Source organism: Sciurus vulgaris (assembly GCF_902686455.1).
Source record: "Sciurus vulgaris genome assembly, chromosome: 1".
Taxonomy (NCBI): Eukaryota; Metazoa; Chordata; class Mammalia; order Rodentia; family Sciuridae; genus Sciurus; species Sciurus vulgaris.
The window spans coordinates 24,748,582-24,770,323 of NC_136461.1; the positions used below are offsets into that span (position 1 = coordinate 24,748,582).

At 48.6% G+C, this 21,742-nt stretch overlaps 1 protein-coding gene across 5 annotated transcripts in view; it reads right to left on the minus strand.

Annotated features, from left to right (window-relative positions):
- CSMD2 (CUB and Sushi multiple domains 2) overlaps window positions 1-21,742 on the minus strand; it is a 550,277-nt gene that overhangs the window by 443,049 nt on the left and 85,486 nt on the right. For all 5 annotated transcript variants that reach the window (XM_079130766.1, XM_079130765.1, XM_079130764.1 and 2 more), the window contains exon 3: window positions 3,707-3,819. In XM_079130766.1, coding sequence (XP_078986892.1) covers window positions 3,707-3,819 — 113 coding nt within the window. The remainder of the gene's footprint in view (window positions 1-3,706; window positions 3,820-21,742) is intronic.

A 21,742-nucleotide genomic window follows, 5' to 3' on the forward strand; every position in this document is an offset into this window, starting at 1 on the left:
ATCTAAATGTCTGCAGAGGAGGACTGGCTAAATAACTGTGGTATGTTCAAACCACAACGGTTCCCTCACTAAGAGTCATTAGAAAGGACAAGCCAGGGCCAGTGTTGTTAACATGGGTCTCGTTAACCAGGTTGCACAACTGCACATATAGCGTGATCCTGCGTGCTTGTGGACTTGTCTGTGTGCATGTGTGGGTGCACAGAGAGATGTCTCCACGCACACCGCCTGCAGGGGTGGAGGTGAGGTTGGACCTGGACAGGCAGCCCTGATTGTAGACCTGGGAGTCAGGAAGGGGAAAAGGAGGTGAGGGTGTGAGGATTCCTGGGACCTATTTTCAGACTCAGTGCTAAAACTGAGGTTGCTAGGTCGAACAAATTAAAAATGCAGATGGTCAGTTCCATTTGAATTTCAAAAAATTTTAGTGTAAGTATATCCCACACAATGTTTGGGACATACTTATACCAAAAATCATTCCAATCTTTCATTGTCAGATTCAAATAAAGTGTCTTTCTCTTTGTCTATTAACCCTAGAGGGTAACTAGGGACACTGTAGGGTTTCCGTGTCCACCACAAGCTTTCTGTGTCCTTCCTGCCTCTGGCTTAGCTCCAGTCTACCCGCCTGTGAAATGGAGTCCCTGGCCTCTGCCTTACTCAGGGAGTTTTATGCAGGGATCAAAGAGCAGGACAAGAGTAGAATCTTTTGTGTCGGAAAAGCCACATTTAAAATCCCTGGTCATCAAGTCGCCTTGAGTGGCACACACAACTCTCCTGAAGCCGAGTGGTACATCTGTAAGATGGAGATAGCAGCCTCCATCCAGGGCGCTGTCGGGGGATTAGATGAGATAATGTATGTAAAGTGCCTGGCGTGCCTTCAGCGCTTCAGACGGGCCCAGCCCCTTCCCTCAAGGCGCCCACACTCCTGCCCCCGGGGATTACAAATCGAGCATCCCCTGTCATCTCAGGGTTTGACTGTTGGCCTTTTGATCTCTCCCTTGAAGCAGTGGCAGCCAGGAGCTGACACCCTTCACCTGACTTCACCTTTCCCCAAATCCCCGGCGGCGGCTCAATCCCTTATCTGCTGTCTCACAGCCCCGGTGAAGGCGGAGGAGGATCAAACTCGCTTTGATAGCAGCACATTCAGGGCCACCAGCCAAGGGCAGTGACCGAGGGGTGCACCCTGATGCCATTTTGAAATGGAGCGGGCGACATGGTGAATAGGGGACGCGGGGAAGCTGTCCATGGGGGGCAGCCACGGCTGGCAGGGGAGCTGCCTCTGGTACCTGCCTGCCTGCCACCCAGCACGAGGTCGAGGGTCGGCTCCTAGAGGGAGGGAGAGGCGGCCTCCTTCTCTGACAGCGGAATCTCCACCAGTTCCTTCTGCCTTTGGGGTTTCCTCCCGCCTCCAACCCCAGGAAGCCCAGACAGGTTGACACCCACCCACAGTCACTTCATTAATCAGTTACAGGGCTGAGAAGTTAGTGTACACAGGTCCACACCCAAGGAAGGGTGTTCTGATCTGCTGTGGAAAGGCCAGAGAGCGAGCCAGCCCAGGGTACAGGTCACGTGGGTGCTACCCCTGCTCCTCCCTCCTCCTTGCTTCTCCACCCCAGGTGTCCCCAAAGTGGGTGCGAATCATTTTTCTCTGGATGTATAAGTTGCCTCATGATTCAGCCCTGGTCAGAACTGCAGGATTTGGGGATACCACAGTGTTGGCTTATGGGCGACCCACCAGACCGTGTGGAACAAGGACAGACAGGCACCCTGCCAATGGGGCAGAAACCCTGCGTCGGTGAACACACAGACTCCCAGTGACAGCAACCGTCTATACTGGCCAGGGTTCCCTGAGCCTCATGGTGTTTTCTCAGTGCCAGTGGCTTGGAGATCTGACACCATCATGTGGCTGAGGAGGACAGGCCTGCCCTAATGCCCTGGTGGACCCTGTGCAATGCTGAGCACTCTCAGGTCTGGGCTGCCTGACCTGTGCCGGGCAGGAGAGATGAGGGACCCACTGGCCTCTAACCTCTCCCAGATGCTCTGGAACCTCTTTTGCATGTCAGGCCTTCTTGTGAATCTCATGGTGGCTAGAGCTCAGTTTTATCCCATAGAATTTTCTGCAGATGGAAAAGTGTCTATACTGCCAATATGGTAGCCTCAAGCCACATGTGGCTATTAAACACTTGACATAAGGCTAGCAAGACAAGACACAAAATTTCAAACTTTATTTTACTGATTCCTAAGGCCCCAAGGATGCTAAATGAGGGCACCAAGAGGAGCCAGGGCCCAACTGGGACCCCTGGATCAGTCACTCCCAGAGCCTCCGCAGGAGATGTAGCCAGAGACTTAAGTAGCTCCTGAAAAGACCTCACTAAGAAACTTGTAGCTCAAACTTGCCAAGAATTAGTTTAAATCCAGAGTAATGCTATAAAACCAGGATAACCAAGATCACAGAGTTGATCTGGGGAGAAAATGGTCATTTTTGAAAATGAGGTCAGACATTCTTGGGTATACTTACTTTAAAATCAGGTAGGTCTTTGTCAGGAGCCATCAGTTAAAGTGAAGTGGAGTTATGTCAGAAGCCCTCAGTAAAAGACATGTGGAACTTTCTTAGGCGACCTCTCAGAAATCTTTAGTTTAAAATAACTGAGATCTTTCAGAAACCCTTAATTGCTCAGGCTAAAGCATCAAACTGCCTCCCCCATACCCATAACCCCAGGGGAGGTTTTTGCCAAGGAGACAGGGCTTGTTTTTCTTTGTGTGCAGTACTCCTGGCCAAGACAAAAGCAGTGTCTGTTTCCTTACTGCTATAGCTTCATTCAAGAAAGCATCACTTATTCTTTAAAGTTTTTAAACAAAGGCAAGGGAAAGGATAATTGGCATGCTTTACTAGGGTGTTATGTCATTACTGTTATTAATTATCATTAACGGTCTTAAAATATGCCTATTAAAGATCTCAACACAAAACAGCAGTGCAGGTCTTAGCCAAGAGCAGCATAATTACCTATTAATGAGATGTAAATTTCCCAGGGAAATGACAGAGATCTAGAAGAACCACCCTCTGAACTAACATAATAAAGTTAATAATAATAATAGAGCATAATCTGAAGATATTAGTGTTAATTTGAATTCTAACACCATATTTAAACAGACTGAGAGAGGTGGAAATTATCTGCACAGCTCAGACCCAAAAACCCTAATCCATGCTATTAAGGAAAAATGGACTGTTCTTTCTCAGAATGATGTAAAACTGACTCTTGCCGTCACTGTATTCAGTTGTCACCTGCTTATTTTCTTCCTGTCACTTGGGAAGGACACAGCCCCAGTGACTTAACTTCCTTCCATTAGGCCCCACCTTGGGGCATCTCTCCCTCTTATTTTCAAAAACAACCTGAGGTACCATATATGACTGATCCCAAGAGAAAACAGAATTTAAGAAATAAAAACCCAACAAAACCTAGTTAAAGGGGACAAAGTGGGCATCCCCAGGCCCTCAGGATAGATGACTGCAGGCAAGCTCTGACTTGCGGTCTCAGTTTCTGGGCGCACGGAGAGGCCTTTGCGTAACTCAGTTCCTGATGGAGGAGCAGCCTCATTAGAACAGGCCCCCGCTCTGGGTCTGGAGAAGCCTGCCCTGCAGAAAGCACCACAGCCCTGCCTGGGGCTAGGACCGTGCCACTTGGGCTCCCGTGGCCAGGCAGCGGGCACCTACCTTCATAGGTGGCGTGAAAGCCCTGGGCACTGACTGCATAGTCGCTGATGAGACGCAGGGACAGGGTGGTGGCCGCACTGACGATGGTGGCTGGCAGCTGAAAGCCAGTGAGTCTGAAAGACAAAGAGGTGCAATTAGGGACAAGGGCCACCTTGGGAAAGTGCACATCCATGACGCTGTTATTCAGCACCTGCTGGATGCACAGTGCTGATCTAGGGATGAGTATTACAGTCTGGATCCAGAACGTTCCCCGAAGGCCCATGTGTGAGGGCTTGGTGGCCAGCCTGTGATGTTACTGGGAGTGGTGGAACCTTTAGAAGGTGGGGCTTAATGGAAGGAAGTTAGCTCAGTGGGGGGTGGGTTTTTATTTAGTTTTGCAGGGCCAGGCAACCAACCCAAGCCCTCACACAGGCTAGGCAAGGGCTCTGGCACTGAGCTATACCTCTGGCTCCTCTGTGTTTTGCTTCCCAGGTGCCACAAGGTAAGCAGTTTGTTCCACCACACGCTCCCTGCCATGGGGTGCTGCCTCACTGCAGTCCCAAAAGCAATGGGAACAACTGACCCTGGACTGAAACCTGTGAGCCAAAGTAAACCTTTCTACTTTTTAAGTTGATAATCTTGGGTATTTCATCATAGCAATGGAATGCTGACTAAAACAGGCAGAGATATGAAAGAAGCCTAACTCAAGGCACATAGAGGATGTCCAAAGGCACAGTGATTCTCAGCAGAGGTGATGAAAATCAGCAGTCGTCCAGCAGAGAAATGTGAAGAGGTAACTCCCCTGAAACCACGGCCTAATAATCCCCAAGCCCAAGTTCTGCCTGCAGGTTTGTATCTCTTCTTTTTTCTCCTTCTCTGGTTCCTTTTCCTGTCCCCTTTCTTTCTGGTTGAGGTCCTTTGAGGCTCTGGCTAGAATGCACCGTGAATTCATAATTGATAACTGCCAGTAGATAATACTTGTTCACATATTTAGGAAAATACATCCAACTCTAAGTAGCAGAATGTGGATGCTACTTCATAAAGTTTATTCCTTAAAAGTAACATCTACGGTTTTTACAGAAATAATTGCTTATTAAGTTAAAAGGAAGAAAGCAAACCATAAGAAACCCAACACCACTAGGAATAATCATTCTTGACAGTTGACATGCAAAGAGACAGCAGGATCAATAATGGGAGCATATTCAACCAAATAATTCCATTCAAATGGGATCTTACTGTGTATGCTTTAAAAATCAAAATGTTTATATTTTCTTTCTGGAATTAACATGGAGAAAAAAAGAAACAGATAAAAATAAAGGAATTGTTGAACCGAAGATGTTATGCTTTTAGCAGAAGGCAGTCATTTTTAAAGATTTCTCTAAGGTTAAAAGTATACCACTAGACCCTTGGGGACACATTTAGGAAAGAATGTGTCCCCCACTGGGTGTCTATGACTGAGGGCCCCCCCCTGACGGTGCACATTCAGGTGGTGGGGAAATGGCCAGTCTCCTGGGTACCTCTGTCCTTTATCCACCCTCTGAGGATCACCCTGCCTCCTCCCATCCTCACCAGGGCACTGGGAGGGAACTTAAGGTTGGCCTTGTCCCCTATTTTTATCATCTTGGGAGAGCTACACCATTTCTATGAGACAGACAGGCTCTGGTGGGGAGGGAAAAAGAGACCCTTTCTAGATGGAGACCCTGATTGGTGGACGAGTCATGCTTGTCTCTTTAGTTAGATGAACAAAATCTCCAGCAGATTTTTGCGCCAGCTCAATGGGAACAAAACCACGATTGATTTCAATGTCGCCAGATTCCAAGACCTACACAACATGCCCACAGCTGATTTATGGCTAGACCACTTAACCAAGAAGAAGCATTCTGAACCCCAAACCTTAAATGGTTGACATGGGATTTGACTTTCGCAAAAGCCTGCCTGGGCTACCTGTACTTCTCTTCCCAGGAAGGTCAACCCCAAAGGCAGCACTCATCTCCTCTTCTTTGAGACGAAAGGGGTGTCTGCACCTGCCTTTGAGGTGTATACGCTCTTGTTTGCTGTCCTTTTAACAAATCTTTGCTTGTGTGTTGCTTTCAATGTGTTTTGAAGTTCTTTTCAGCAGAGTAAGTCAAGAACCTGCCTGGAGGGCTGAGGGTCTAGCTCAGTCACCGCCGCCGAGCACTTGCCTCGCATATACGAAGCTGGGTTCAATTGCCGGCACTGAAAAGGTAGAAAAAAAGAAGAAGAACCCCCTGGGTTTTGCTTTCCGATTATCATGAGCTGAGCAGCTCTCTGTCCACCGTAATGTTCTGCCTCACCCGTGGGCCCAGAGCAATAGAGTCAGCTGACCACAGACTGAACCTCTGAAACCAAGGCATATGGCTAGAGAGACGCCAGTGGTGGCTTTTCTAAGCCTGACATGTTCAGGGATTTCTTTTATTTCCACCTGTCCATCATTTTTCTAGGGAGCTCTTCACAGCGTGGGATTCTGATCAGGATCCTACCTGCCCAGCAGCCACAGAGCAGGGCAAAGGATCCATCATAGCCAGACATCCCTCATTTTGATGGACTGGTCCAAGGTACAGATGACAGAGAAGAGGGCTACAACCCAGGCAGGGTCATTCTGAGGCGTCCCATGGAACATGATATAAAGATCCTGAAACACTTTTATTTTTGGATCTTAAATCATTAAAATATAAGCCTGGGACTGCCAGCAGTCTCTTTTATCATCACCTGAAGCCTATCTGCTTTGGGAAAAATGATATCACCACATAAATATAAACAGAAGCTGAGCCGTGGACAGGAGACAGGCCTGAGGATGAATTCTTGAGATCTTTGATCTAGACATGGGGAGATCTATCTCTTCAATGTCTTTCATGCCCAGTGCTATAAGCCAACATTACTTCTTTTCATTTTCCTTACTTTTCTTTATGATTGTTCTCAAACTAGTTTGCTTTGTGTTCCTTTCTCTTAAAATTGATTAACTACTGATGGATACAACATGCAAACTCCGGAGGCCTTAAACATTGATCGATTTAACTACGTGAAAATTAAAAACATGGATGTGTGGCAAAGACACTGTAAAAAGATAAACTGCAAACTGGAAGATTATATATAATCTATAGGCCAGGAAGAAGATTACTCTTCATAACCCAGAAAAGAATGTACAAATCAAGAAGAAAAAGACTAAAGAGGAGAAGGGCAAAAGGTATGGACACACAAAACCAGAACATGATCCATTTGATTAAGGTTAAAATATGAAAACCAAATCTCATTCTTTACCTATCAGACTGGCAAAGAGCCAGTCAGCAGGGTTAAAGAAAACAGACCCTGCAGTTATCAAAAGGAGATAAGGAGATACTACAGATTACCCAAACATAGTTGGCAAATTAAATGAAAATGACCCATTCCTGGAAAAGCACATTTGTCCTTAACTTAACCAATGAAACAGATAATTTGAATAGCTTTATAACTGTTAAGGAAATTGAATCAGTGACTTTAAAAAGAAATCCTCAGGGCCAGATAGTTTCCTTCACCAGATAATTCTATCAAACATATAAAGCATGAACAGCAATTCTACTCAACACTAAGCCTTCCAGAAGACAGAGGAAGAAACCCTTCCAAACTCATATTATGAAGTCAATATTACCCTGATAACCAAAGCCAAAGACAGGACAAATAAAGAAAACTGAATATCAATGTCCCATGTGAATACAAACATGAAAATCTTCAGATAGTGGCAAAGAAACTTTAGTGATATTATTTAGTAATAATAACTTACACACTATGACCAAGTGTGGTTTATTCTAAAGATGCAAGGCTGGCTCAATATTTGGAAATCAATCAATATAATCCACCATATTAACAAGCCAAAAGAAGAGAAATCACGTACTAGTTCAATGGATACAGAAAAAGCATCTAACAAAATTCAAGACCAATTCAAGACCAAAAAACAAACTTTTGGGAAACTAAGAATGGAGGGAAACTTTTCTTAACTTGGTAATTTAAAAAAAAAAAAAAAATCTGTAAGAAACCTATAGTTAGCATCACAGTTAATGGTAAAAAACTGAATGTTTTTCCCTAAGATTAAAAACAAGGTGAAAATATAACCATCTAATTAGAAAATCAGCAACAGACATGAAAAGAATTTTACCAAAGAGGATATACAGATGACAAACAATTACATCATTAGCATTAAGGAAATGTGATATTAGGAGCATAATGAAATATTAGCACTTAGCCATTTGACCAACTAAAATAAAACTTTGATAATATCAACTGGTGATGATATGAAACAATTGGATCTCTCGCAAATTGCCCACAGGAATGAAAGAACCCACAGTCACTCTGGATACTCTGGCAACTTCTTTAAAAAAAAAAAAAAAACACTAATTTTATAACAACTGCACTTCTGTACATTATCTCAGAGAAATGAAAACAGAAATCCACACAGAAACCTATGCCTGATTATTCAAAGCAACTTCACTCACAACAGCCAAAATCTGCAAACAACCAAAATGTCCTATAATAGGTGAACGATAAAACAAACCCCAGAGCCGTGATGTGGAATACTACGCAGCAATAAATGGGATTGAATGATGGGTACAGGTAACTGCTCGGTGTCCCTCAGGGGCATCATGCTGAGTGAAAAGAAAGCGAATCTCAAGAGGCCACATGCTGTGAGATTCCATCTATATAGCATTCTTGAAATGACAGAATCAATGAGATGGAAAACAGATTAGCAGCTGGTAGCAGTTAGGGGTGGTAAGAGGAAGGGAAGCAGGAGTGCCCACTAAAGGGGCGGCAGGAGGGGGCTGGTCACGGGGGTGGCATTGCTCTGCATCTTGACTGCAGTGGGGGTCACGAGAAGCTTCCGTGATAAAATGACGCGGAAGTCTATCCACACAAGCAGCACCAATGGCGCTGCCTGGTCTTCCTACCGGGCTAGGGTTATGTAGGAGCAGCCTGGGGGAAGGGTACACAGGACCTTCCCGCCCTATCTTTACAACTTCCTGCAAATCTATAATTGTTTCAAAATTAAAATCATACGATTGCACTATATCCTTCTCCTGGACAGTGGCCCAGCCCTCCAGCAGATCTGGCCTCAGATCAGGGTCTCCCTGGATCACAGCTTCAGCTCCCACCTGGTCCTTGCCACACCCCTCACTTCAGCTGCCTCCTGTCCATTCGAACCCCCACATCTCTCCCTCCCCCATCACATGCACCATCTGGAAATATACCGTCCACCAGAATGAGAACCCAAGTCCCAGGCCGCCATTCGCCTGCCCCTTGGTTTCCTGTTGATGTAGCCATGTACCAGATACTCTTCCCTCAGACCTAAATGTTCATGTCTGCCGGTGACAGATTGCTGCACCCCATTGGACCCTCACCATTAAAATACCGAATTGTCCCCAATGGGACCAGAACTTGATCTGGGACGGATCCTGGGGGAGAGGCCCTGGTTGCCTCCCCATCCCAATGGGCCCACTTCACAGCAGCTACAACCCGGCGCTCACCTCACCCCCCAGAATGCAGCCCCTGGGAGTCCTTCCCGGGCACAGCCTGGGGACAGCCTTCTCTTCCAATGGCCCAGCATCATGGAGGACTCTCAAACTTCATCAGGGCTTCTGCCGCGAAGCCGTCTCTGGAAATGGCAATCCTCCCACTGACTGAAAACGGTTAGTTTTATTCCCCAGTTAGTTCCACGGTATTTTCGCACTGCCATTAAAGATTCGAGACCCTAGTTTCTTGGTACTATATTGACACAAGCTGTGAATAGCTAATGTACACTGTCAACAAACAATTACAGTTTTATCACTTGCAATATATGGAATTGCAGCTTGCTAGGCGTTTTCTTTAATCAGGCATTTACCACTGCTCTGTTTCCCAGGGCTGGTAGATAATTCTGGCATGGAGGCGTCTAAGGCGGGGGAGGGGCGTGGAAGCGCGGCCTCCCCATCTGGATGGGGAAGCGGCCTTCCCCGCCCCCCTCCTCATCTCTGAGGTTGATTTTGGAACAGTTGACCCCCCCCACCCCGCCACCCCGCCACGTGGTCGGGAGGAGCTCTCGTGTGGCCTGGGAAGGAGCAAGGACACTTTCAGATCTCCCTGCTGTTCATCGGACAAGTCCACCTGCCATATTGAAAGGACAGAGCATCCCCAGTAGAGGAAGCCACGCTCGGGGGAGGAGCGGAGGAGAGCACTAGGCCCGCGATGGCGATCCTCCCCTGGGACTCCGCGGTCTGCAGCCTTTCCCGAACAGGCGGCATGGCCATAACTCGCCTTCTAGTTAACCAGGGCTCCTGTCCTTCCCACCTCCTTGAGCACCTTTTCTTTGCTTTTACCCTCCTGTCCAGAGTCTTAGGAGCCAGGGATGTCCAGGTCTCTCAGCTGAGAATCCTGGGGCAGCTCCCGGCTGCTCTTAGGGTCAAGGGAGGGACCCCCGGCATGGTCTGCAAAGCCCACATGCGTCAGCGCTGCCAGTGGGATGGATCCCCTGCTCCCGTCCCACCCGGCTCCGGCCCCTCCGGTCTTCTTGGGTCAGGAGCAGCTCAAGGTCGGGGGGAGAGGCCAGCCTAGAATGCGGGCAATTAGGCGGCACATTTTCTGTTCAGAATTTGAAAAATAGAATAAAACTGACTTTGAGAGTGCACTTACTCTGTGCGTCCACACTCCACGTGACGCCCAGGGGAGAACAACCTTCCTTCCCTGCCTCCCTCCCGCCCCCTCCTTGCCCTACCGACTTTGGTTCCTTAAACCCTCCTGGCCTCAGCCTCGGGGTCCTTGCACGCGCTCCTTCTGTTCACAGAGCTTCCCCTCCATGACCCTTAGGAATTGTCCAGTTAACTGCTTCTCATCATTCCGATCTTATTATAAATGTCTCCTCATTGTCTCTTACCTTCCCAGACTGGTCTACTCTGCCCCAGCAGGTCCCTGTGGAAGCCACTGGTGTTCCTCCCCAGGCATTCAGGCATTCCAAGCTCTCCTCTGGGCACAGAGTGGAAGGGCACCTCCCCATCCCTGCTGAGGTCAGGCTGGCCATGACAAGGCTTTGGCCAAGGAGACTCGAGTGGCCGGGAGGCGTGCTCTTTCCGGAAGGGACCCTCGAGCTCCCTATGCACACTTTACTAAATTCCACTCTGTTCTCTGCCACAGAGATTGGGGCCACTGCGAGCCAGAGTCCCCAAGTGAGTCCATTGAGCAAAGCCCCTGCAAACTCTTTCTGCGCCTGCAGAATAAATAAGAAATAAACCTTGGTGATTAAGCCACTGGGAATTGAGGGTCGTTTGCTACCACAGTGTTTTCCAAGTGTTCAGGCATGGTGAGACCCACAGACTGGGACGCGTTGACAGAGTTTGTTACTCACAGTTTCCAAGAGGAGGGGGGCAGCCTGTGCCATGCAGGGCCACATGAGGAAGCACCAGAGTCTGTCGGGAGGAGGGAGGAACAGGGGAAATGTGGGCGGGAACCTTTACTGTGGCACTAAAGAACCAGGTGGGCAGGGTCAGCAGATGAGCAGAGCTTGGGTGGGAGTCCAGATGGAGAGGGGCTTCTGCGGTTAAGTACCTGGCCTGGGGCTGATTAGAGGACCAGGTCACAGGGCTCAATAAAGGAGGGAGTTGATCTCTGAATGGGTTGCTTTGCAGGCAGAAGACACACTCCTGAGCCAGCCCAGTCTGCAAAACCCCAAGACGTCAAGGCATCAGAAAAAGAGTAGGGGATACAGTTCAGAGGGACAGCACCTGCCTAGCATGCTTGAGGCTCTGAGTTCAATCCTCAGTGACACACACACACAAAGAGGCAGAAATTTTTTTAAAAAATGAGTACGCATTGCATAACCTCGCCTATGTTAATTTACTAACTAATATCCCCCTTTTTTTCTTTCCTAGTATTGATCACAACTTAGATGCTTATTGGGGTAAACAGCATTATGATTTGGGTGATTATTTCATTAAGTTTTCCCTGACCAGACCCAAAGCTCCACCAGGCAATGGTTGCGTTGCTGCTGCTCATCTACATGAGTATTTTCAAATGAAGGAATGATTGGCAAACTAGCTGTCTGGTCCGGGTCAGCCACAGTGTTCAGCGATCCTGACACTGGACGACAAGAGGAAGAGACGTCAGACGTGGGCTGAGCGCCTTATCAGCAACTCCACTGCATGTGTGAAGTGAGGTGGGCATGCAAGAAGCAGGCTGTCTGGGACATCACCTCTCCAGACCACCCCAGGACAAAGAGGCCCTTGAAAGGCGATGACAGCTGGGCGCGGGGGTGCACACCTGTAACTCCAGTGATTCAGGTGGCTGAGGCAGGAGGATCCCAAGTTGGAGTCCAACCTGGACCACTGAGCAAGGCCCTATCTCAAAATAAAATCAAAAGGGCTGATGTGTAGCTCGGTGGCAGAGCGCCTCTGGGTTCGATCCCCAGTCTCAAGGTTGGGGTGATGTCAGTGGGAAGCCCTTGGAAGGTAGGAAGGAGCAGAAAGCCGTGGCAGGAGGGTGAGACAGCCCGATGCTGGGGACAGCCCAAGGGACCATTGCAGCAGGGGGCCTGTTCCAGGTCAGAGGCTGGGAAGGTGCAGAATCTCAGCAGCTCAGTCTCCAACATATCTCAGGGTGTCCATTGATCAGACAGAAAACTGGAAAATGCTGGGTTAAACACAGTTAAGCCTGGACTTAAGCAAATGAACAAACTTGAAAGTGCGTGTATTACACCAAGTCAATGTAAATCTCCAAGGCAAGAACAGATTTTATATATATATATATATATATATATATATATATATACTCCTAAACCCATTTGGTCACAGACTCTTATTCTTAGCACACGGGGTGCACTAGGGTTCTATGGAACCCTCTCTGGGAATCCATATGCCCAGACAAGGCAGGTCACAGAGCACAGGCTGTTGCTACATTGGCCCTGAGACTGCTGAAAATCCAGATCTCAGAAGTCCCCAAGGCAGACAGTTCTTGTGCTGTCTGGAGATCTGGAGGTCTTTGCAATACAACCCATGTCTGTGGGTGATCTACTCTTGTGGCTACTTTGAATCTTAAAGAGCCCGACTAATATAAAATTATCCAGGAATAAACAGTAATATAGTAAATTGGGCCTTTATCGAAGGTTCTTATTTAAGGCTCTTAGCACATCAAACAGTGATATTAAAAAAAAAAAAAAAGACGCATCAATTGACCTTGGGAATAAAAGAGCAAATGTAAGCAACATTTGTCACACTGACAGGCTTGGCAAATAGTGTTTTGATTTGCCGGCAGCCCTACTCCAGACAGAAGCCACTAGTTAGATACATAAACCATTAAGCTAAAAACAGAACTATCATTACGGGCATCATCTAGTAATTTGCAGGTAATTGATGGACATTAGTCATAATCACACACAATGCACAGACATACACACACACCCCTAGAGACACATATTCTCTCTGGCAATTCCCATTTGCATTTCATCAAGAGCTTCTAAAACTGGGAAACTTAAAAAAAAAAAATTGGCTTTCAGTGCCTTTCCATACGTCTCTCCTAGACCCTTTTATTCTTAGATCATCCTGTGGGCTGGGGGTTCTAGGGAACCCTCTCAGGGAAACGACCTGTCCAGAAAAGGCACGTCACAGAGGTCAGGCTGTTGCATGGGCTGACACTCTTGATCTTGGAATCCCAGAAGACTTGGTTCTTGTACTGCCCTAGGATCTGAAGATCCTTGAAACACACCGTGTTTCCCAGGGTGAACCATCATTAACCAGATACCTGCTGGAAAACCAACTTCTGTTCTTCCCTAGGTTCCTCTCTAACCCTCCCCAGCCTCTCCAGAGCCACTGGCTCTGCAAACCTCTGCTTTTAGTTGCGCAGGTTCACTGCTCTTTAGAAGCCAGGATACCAGTCTTGCATAGTTGGCTGCGAGCAATGCTAGCTTCCCGATCTCCATGCACTCGGAGGGTGCGTAGCAGCTTCAGAAGCCAGATCTACAGTCAGAGCAGGCCCCCTGCTGAGGTCTCAAAACAGGGCACCAGCAGTGCAGGAGGAGAAGGAAATCCTCTAAGCACACGCCCTGTCAGGACCCAGGGGACTTTCCCATAGAAGGGCTGCTTCCCACTCTGCAGCAGAGAAGGTCCTTCCTGGGCATCCTCTCCGTGTGATCTACCCTGCGAGTCCCAGGCTGTGTTTCACAGACCGCCACCCAGGGGAGACTTGCCTGGGAAAATGGACAGGTGGTTCTGGGAAATGCCACCTGTAAATAGCAATGGTCCCCACACCGGAGACCACAAGGATGCTCCGGGATAGCTGCGTGTCCACACCGACCCTGCCTATCACGTTTCTCTTGGAAATTTAAAACTATTGGCTCAAGAGAGTTCAATTTCAATGTCAAGCTGCAGGCCATCAGATAATATCCTCTCTTTGCAAGGCTGGAGATTTGGTGGTCAGTGTGATGGGAAGTAGGCGTTCTGCAGAAATCAGGGTGGAACAGGGTAGGAGGGTGGCCCGTCCAATCTGACCCCTAGGTTGGAGGCTGTCAGCGTCCACAGGTATTCCCATGTCATGAGTAAGTGATGGCAGCTAAGGATGAACTAGAAATATTTTTCTTTCAATTTGTATTTGTTATTTTTCCACCAGCTATGAAGCTGGTTATTTAGTTATTTGGACCTAATTATTTAATAAACGGCGCTGACTTTTTTTTTAAACCCTTTGAACACTAAGGTAACATTAGGGACATTGACAGCAGCTGGAACTGAGATTTTGAGAACTTTTGCTTGAGTGCGTTAAAGGCTCTGAGAAGTTTTGCTCCAAGACAAATAGACACACTTGCAGCCAGCATGGCCCATGCTGGCTTCGGCATGTCCAGTCGTCTCTACCGGCATGGGAAGTCTAAGTCGATGTTATCTGTGATTTGCTCTATGATCTAACAGGTTCAAAAAAGAGACCATTGGTCCTCCTGTCTATTTTGGTGCCAATACCATAAACAACCTAGATGCCCTTCAACAAATGAATGGATAAAGAAACTCTGGTATATATACACAATGGAATACTATTCAGCCATAAAGAAGAATAATATTATGGCATTTGCATTTAAATGGATGGAATTGGAGAATATCATGCTAAGTGAAATAAGTCAAGCCCAAAAAACCAAAGGCCAAATGTTTTCCCTGATAAGTGGAGGATGATATATAATGGGGGTGGGGGGAATGAGAGAATAATGGGGGAACTTTAAAATATGTAGAAGAAAATGAGAGGGACAGGGGTATGAAAAATGGTGGAATGAGACAGACATCATTACCCTATGTACATGTATGATTACACAAATGGTATGAATCTACATTGTGTACAACCATAGAAATGAAATTATGTACCCCATTTGTGTACAATGAATCGAAATGCAGTCTGTGAAAAATTAAAAGCTAAATAAAAATCATTAAAAAAATCATAAAAAAAAGAGACCAGAGGCTGACTTATTAGCTCTGGTAACATTTTGAAACTTTGTTCCTCAATCACTCATGCAACAAATATTGTGCACCCTATTAAATGTCATCTACTGTGCTTGGTTCTGAGGATAGAAATTCACAAGACAGGGACTCACCCTCAAGGGGTTCATCCTCGAAAGGAGACTTACATAAATATACCCAGAGATCCCGCCCTTCTCATTACCTTCACTGCTACCATTCTGGATCAAGCCACATCCAGCTGTTGCCTTAATTATCAGGGTAGTCTGCTCACTGGTCTCTCTACTCTCCATCTTGCCCACTTCAGACATCTTCAGCACAGAAGCCTGCACAACCACTTGAAGTTGGATTGTGTTACTTCTCTGCTTCGAATCCTTCCACTTGATTTGGGATAAAAGCCAAACTCTTGACCTTGACCTCCACCACTGTTCCACTACCTCTCCTTATCACCAACCAGTTCACTCACTCCATCCAGAAATGCCTCTTGCTGTCCCTTGGGCACATCTGACAAGTTTCTGCCGCAGGGCCTTTGCACCTTCCACTCCTTCATTTTTCTCCAGCAATCTCATCTCTTTCCCAGCGTGTGAGTGCCTGGTTCCTTCATCTTCTTTGGGTCTTTGCTTTCGTATCCTTTGCACCAAGTTGATGGCCGCTCTATTTCATTTTGCAGCCCTCCTCCCACTCCTGTACCTCTTCCTGGCTCCCGACCCACCTGTGCTGCCATTTGAGACACGATATTTGATTACTCTTTATTAAGTCTACCTTTCTCCACCAGCGTATGAATTCCTCAAGGGCAGGGATTCTTACCCATTTGGCTCACAGATCTAACCACAGCATTGAAAACAGTACTAGGCACGCCCCAGGAATTAATAATTAATTTGGTGGTTGTTGAAGACACAGCTGGCATGTCGTACGGTAAGTGCAGTGGTAGAGACATGCCTGGGGAGTCCGACATCCCCAGCCTCAGTGGATCTAAAAGGATAAATTGTTAGCCAGTCATCCAAAGGGCATGAAGGGCAATGGCAGGATAGGGAGGTCATGGCAGGATAGGGAGGTCATTCCAAGCAAAGGGGCAAAAGAGATAATAGAAGCGGAGGCAAGACAAAACCCAGCTCTCTATGGGATTTATGAAATTCTCATCAATGACAGGAGAACAAATGGATGCAACCAGCTGCTCATCCTCCGCCTGTTTGCCATGACTGCTTAATTACCAGGCTCCCCAAGAGAGGGGATTTTTTGGAGGCTACTCAGCCTTCTAGCAGATGCACACGTTATTTACTTCCACAGGAGCCTGGAAAACTCTGCCCCAGCGTGGTCACCCACGACAGACTGGCGCATCCGGCACCCTGGGGTGGGGGTTGATTGGATGGGAAAGGAAAGGGGCCTTTGAGAAAGAGAGGCCACCACGTTCTAGAAGCCTAATGCTTCTGGGTCTGCCTCCCCCAAATCAGGCCCAGGAACTCATCCCTTTGGGATGGGAGATGTCTTCCATCGGGGGGCCCCTGAAGTTCAGACCAACTCAGGTGGAGCACCTGAAAACTACCCAGGCCCTTGGATGGGGCCAGTCTAGGATTGGCACCAACCAGAAGGGCTTAGGCATTATGTTCCTTACGCGCCAGGAAGACACGAGCAACAGTGTCCAGCTGTCAATGAATGCCACTGGGGTTTCCTCCCGGGAGTCTCTGTCCTCAGGAATTTGTGCCACCCAGCCCTTCTGACAGCTGCTGAGGTCAAAGTGGAAGGAAGCAAGGGGAGCCTCTGGGAATTCTGGGGAGACTCAAGATGCTAAAAATGTCAGTGAGAGGGAGGGGTGCTGCAGCGGGGCCACCCCCGCCAGCCAGTTCCTGTACCTTGATGCTCTTCCTGTGGGCCACCAGACCCTGTTCTGAACACGGCCCTTGGTCTGGAAAGACGGGGTCTCTGTTCAAGTGTGTGTCATGAGCCGTGCTGTTGCCAGGTTAATGCATCATTAACATCACTGTCACTAGCTACACAGCCTCACTGGACCTGAAGCTCAGGCCTTAACCTTAGGAACCGGACAGAGATGCTTCTTGGACACAGGTGGAGGGCAGAGCCCAGGCCCCTGCACACCCGGGACACATGTCCACTGTTCTCCCGGACTCCAGGGATCCAGGATAAACAGCGGCCTCCAGAGTCATGGCCCGAGGGGCAGAAACTGGAGAGCCCCTTCAGAGCGAGCGGGGCTCCTGGGGCTCTGCCCTGGCTGGGTTTCCAGGGCCCACCAGGCCCCAGCTCCACATATGATCATGACCACCCAAGGCCAGGTCACAGGTGACAGTGGCTGGGGACAGTGGAAGGGCCACGTGAACTGCAGTTAACAGCAGGCTTTCCCCGTGGGCAGCACCTGCGAGGGCGAGAGGGAGGAGCCACAGGCATGGTGGCGGTCTGGTCTCTTGAGAGTTGGTGCAGGGACTCGGGGTCTTCCTGGGGCTCCCTCGTCAACGTCTGTTCTGAACCTGTAACTCTGCCTTGGCCGCGAGGACGCGTCAGGGCCACCAGGCTGCATGATTTCAAGGGATGCCATGCACACGACAGTACGTGGCCCGGGTTCTAACTGTTCTTACCCTGAATTCTGCCCTTGTGCCTGGACCCTCAGGGTGAGGCGGGTGTCGGTGGAAGTGGAACTGGATTTACCCGCTCCCTGTGCCAGCCTTTGAGTCACTACGGGTGCCGCACCACAAGGCTGGGACTTCCTCTACTCCCAACATCCTGCCCAAGTCTAAAGAGTGAGATGACACAAGAGGAGACCTGAGACCCTGCAGACAGGTGAGATTTAAGGGACTCAGCACGTGAACAGGATGCAGGTCTCATTCCCTGGGAGCTTTTGCAGATGTGCCTCCTAAGCTTGACCCCTCCTCAACCGCCATCGGCGACTCTCCCGTTAACTTTTCTTTACAGCGCTTACCGCGGCGTGTGGGGGTATGTCACGGACTGAGGGCTTGTGCCCCCCAGAATTCATACGTTGAACCCTCCCCGCCATGTGGTGGTACAGGGAGGTGGGGCCTTTGGGAGGCAATTGGGGTCAGGCGAGGTCACCGGGGTGGGGCTCTTAGGATGAGATTAGTGCCCCTATGAGGTGGCCGCCACTGGGGAAGGGGCAGTACTCACCCTTACAGGAATGGATGTGCACTCTGCATGCGGGTTTGCCTTTGCTGCATGAACTGCTTCTGCCATCAAACCCTTCATGACCTTACAGAATGCCTTCTCGTTGTGACAGTGTTCCGCACACACTGCTTCTGACCAAGGAACGAACTTCACAGCCAGATAATTGTAGCAGGGGGCCATTCTCAGAAAGTTCACTGGTCTTACCAAGGTCACTGCCATGAAAGCAGCGAAACGGCCTTTTGGAGACTGGGTTATGGTGCCAGCCAGGTGGCAACAGCCTGCTGGGCTGGGGCAAGGTCCTCTGGGAGGGTGATCTGCTCTGACTCCAGGCCCATGTGTGGTGCACCTCCTCCCACAGCCCAGGCTCATGGGCGCAGTGAGTAGGAGCAGCTCCACTTGCCACTGCCTGCAGTCCCCTCCTGTCCCCACAACTGTACGCTCTGTGGGCCAAGAATCTCCCTCCTTGGATTAGAAGAATGCTCCTGCCGGGAGAAACGGCATAGTGCCCTTGGAATGGAAGTGGAGCCCACCGCCGGGCCACGTGACACTTCTCATGACTGTGAATCAGCAGCAACAAAGGGACTGACCATGCTGGGGCAGCTGGTCCTGACCATCAGGGGATGGGACTGCGGCTCCCCAGGGAGGTGAGGAGGATGGGGTCTGGAAGAGAGGAGATGCCCCAGGGCACCTGTCAGTGCCATCACGGCCCATGATTCAGGGCAATGGAAAACAGCAACGGTCCAGTCCAGGTGGGACCCTGTGGCCTAGGCCCTTCAGGAATGGAGGGCTGGCTCTCCACACCAGGTGAAGGATCTCAACCAGCAGAGGCAATGGTTCAGGGAAAGGATGCTGAGAATGGCATAGGAGTTAGCCATGAATACCAACTATGGCCATTTAACTAGTCACAGAAATGAAGGCTATGATTGTTTGGGAGTATTTTGTTGTAAGATGTTTGTGTGAATGCACATAGAAACATGTATATACTGGTACCTATGGGTCAGTGCGTGAATGTGCGTGCATGTACACACAGACACGTAGATTAAGCAAGTATATTGATTTTCATCTCTGATTCCCTTATCAGGGAACGTGAGGTATAACAACTTTATAATATAGTATTTAGCAGTGTTAATTCTGCATCATGGCATTTTAGTTAAGAGATAGTAAACACCCCTGAGGGTGTTTTTACATCATCTTCCAGGGAAGGGAACATTCCATTTTTGGCTGTATGCAGGCCAGCTGCTCCATGTTGGGTGGAATTCTAAGTTTGCTACTGTCTTTCTTTACAGGTGAAGTGTTTCAAGGAACCCTGTGTGGGTGCCAAGATGACGGACAAGAAACTTGTGATGGTTAATTTTATGTGTTAACTTTACAGGACACGGAGTGGAGTGCCCAGGTGCTTGGTTAGGCACTATTTTGGGTGCGTCTGTGAGGGTGTTCCTGGATGAAATTCACATGTGAATCTGGGGACGGAGTAAAGAAAATCGCCAGTATTGGGTGGGCCTCACCCAACCATTGAAGACCTACAGAAACCAAAGGGGGAATTCACTGTCTCACTTCCCAGCAGCTTTCTGGAGGCTGACTGGAACTTGACACCCTCAGCCTCCCTCCAGCTTGCCCCTGCACCTTGGGACCTCTCAGCCCTCCTGACCATGGGAGCCAGTACCTTATAATAAATTTCCTATGGGTTCCATCTTTCTGGAGGCCCCTAACAAAGTTTTGGGTATGTATTTGTTTTGTTAATTGCCTCTCATCCTCTGCTGGATTATAAACTCCAGTAGATAAGGGCCTTGCTCTTCTGGTTAACCTAGCAGGTGCAGGGCTGAGCACTAGTGCCTGACACTCAGTAGATGCTCCATAAATACACGTGAAATCAAATGAATCAGCAAGAAGGGGCTGAAGCCAGAGAAGCTAGAAGAAGAATAAAGATGGCAGCACACACTTTGGAGGAGACAAATGACAGAGGACCAGATGGGTCAGTGGATTTGGCAATTAGGGGAATGCTGCCTGTTCCAGGGCAGAATGGGTGGGTGGTGGGACTGCAGCTGGGGTACAGCAGGTAAAGGAGGAGGTGGGGACTCTGAGGGGGGAATGGCTCTCTAAGACTGGCTCTGTAAGGCGGGTCAACAGTCAAAGCCACCTTGAAACCCAAGCCATTCTGTGCCTAATGGAACATTCTCCTTTCTACCTGACTCTCTACCCCTGCGCACACACCAGGAATCATCCCTCATCACTTTATATTTTCATAGCATAAGCATGTTCATGGGCGTTTGCTACAGTCTGACATTCATTCTCTTGGCAGGATCATAATTGATACCTTAAGTGACCTCATTAATCAGCAGGGACAATTAGAAGGATGTAAGTGGAGGACAATTTGCTAGGTCACCTGTCTGGGGAAGAAAGAAAGGCCACCACATGTCTGAGTCACAACGGGACACTTCCCCGGGTGACTGACTCCTCGTGGGTCCAGCTCCTTGGGTCCCTCTGAGCAGAGACCAGCAAGTTCCAGGGGCGGTGAGACCTCAGGGGCATATACGGGCCCCCCGGGGTCCATCCTGTCACAGGCTCTGCCTCCCTGGAAGCGCTTTGTTTGCGTGTCCTGGTTTCTTGGAGAAAGTTTTCTGCCTTGCTCTAGGGCTTCCTGAAAAGACCAATGGAAACAGCTTCAGGGGACCAGCCTCACATGCAGCAGGGCCACCATGTGCAGTTCCAAGGCGACCCCTGTTGCGTCCTTCCATCAGGCCAGCGCTCCTGAGGAAATACACGGTCACCTTCGTCCCTCTTTTCAAACCGTACAAACGTCATGCGTGGCGTGTGCCCACATTTCTTTACAAAATGATTCCAATGGACCCATAATAGCTGCGCCTGTCTGTGGGGTGCAGCGCGATAATGCAGTGCACACGTACGACGTGGAATGATCAAGTCGCTCCCGGTTTCTGTTTCTTTTGCTTTGTTTTTTTAAATAGTGCATTATAGTTATACATAGTATTGGGGTTCATTTCAACATGATTATACAATACAGAGTATTACTTGCTTCGATTCAGGGCCTAGGACCTCCCCATGCCTCCCCTCTTCCCTCCCTGATGCCTTTCCTCTACTCTGCTGATCTTTCTGCTATTTATTTAGAGTTTTTGTTTTTTTAAAACAATACATGAAGGTGAAATTCACTGTGGTATATTCACCTTTTTGAAGAGTTACCAGATGGGAAAGCCAGGAAAATGTCGCAGGTATGCCACATCCTGGCTTCGAGAAGGCATTCAGGTAGGCACAAGGGGAAGGCAGGTTCCACATCATCACTCAAGACCCTTCTGTGGCTGGCTCAACTCCTGTGCACAGACAGCAGCTGGGACGAAGGCTCTGTGGCCTGAGACACAGCTACGTCCTCCTTGCTACCCTGCCCGCCAGAACTTGTCAATGAACTCCACATTCCGGAACAACTGTAGACTTACAGAGAAGCTGCAAGGGGAACCCAGGACATTCCTAGGGGCTCCTCATC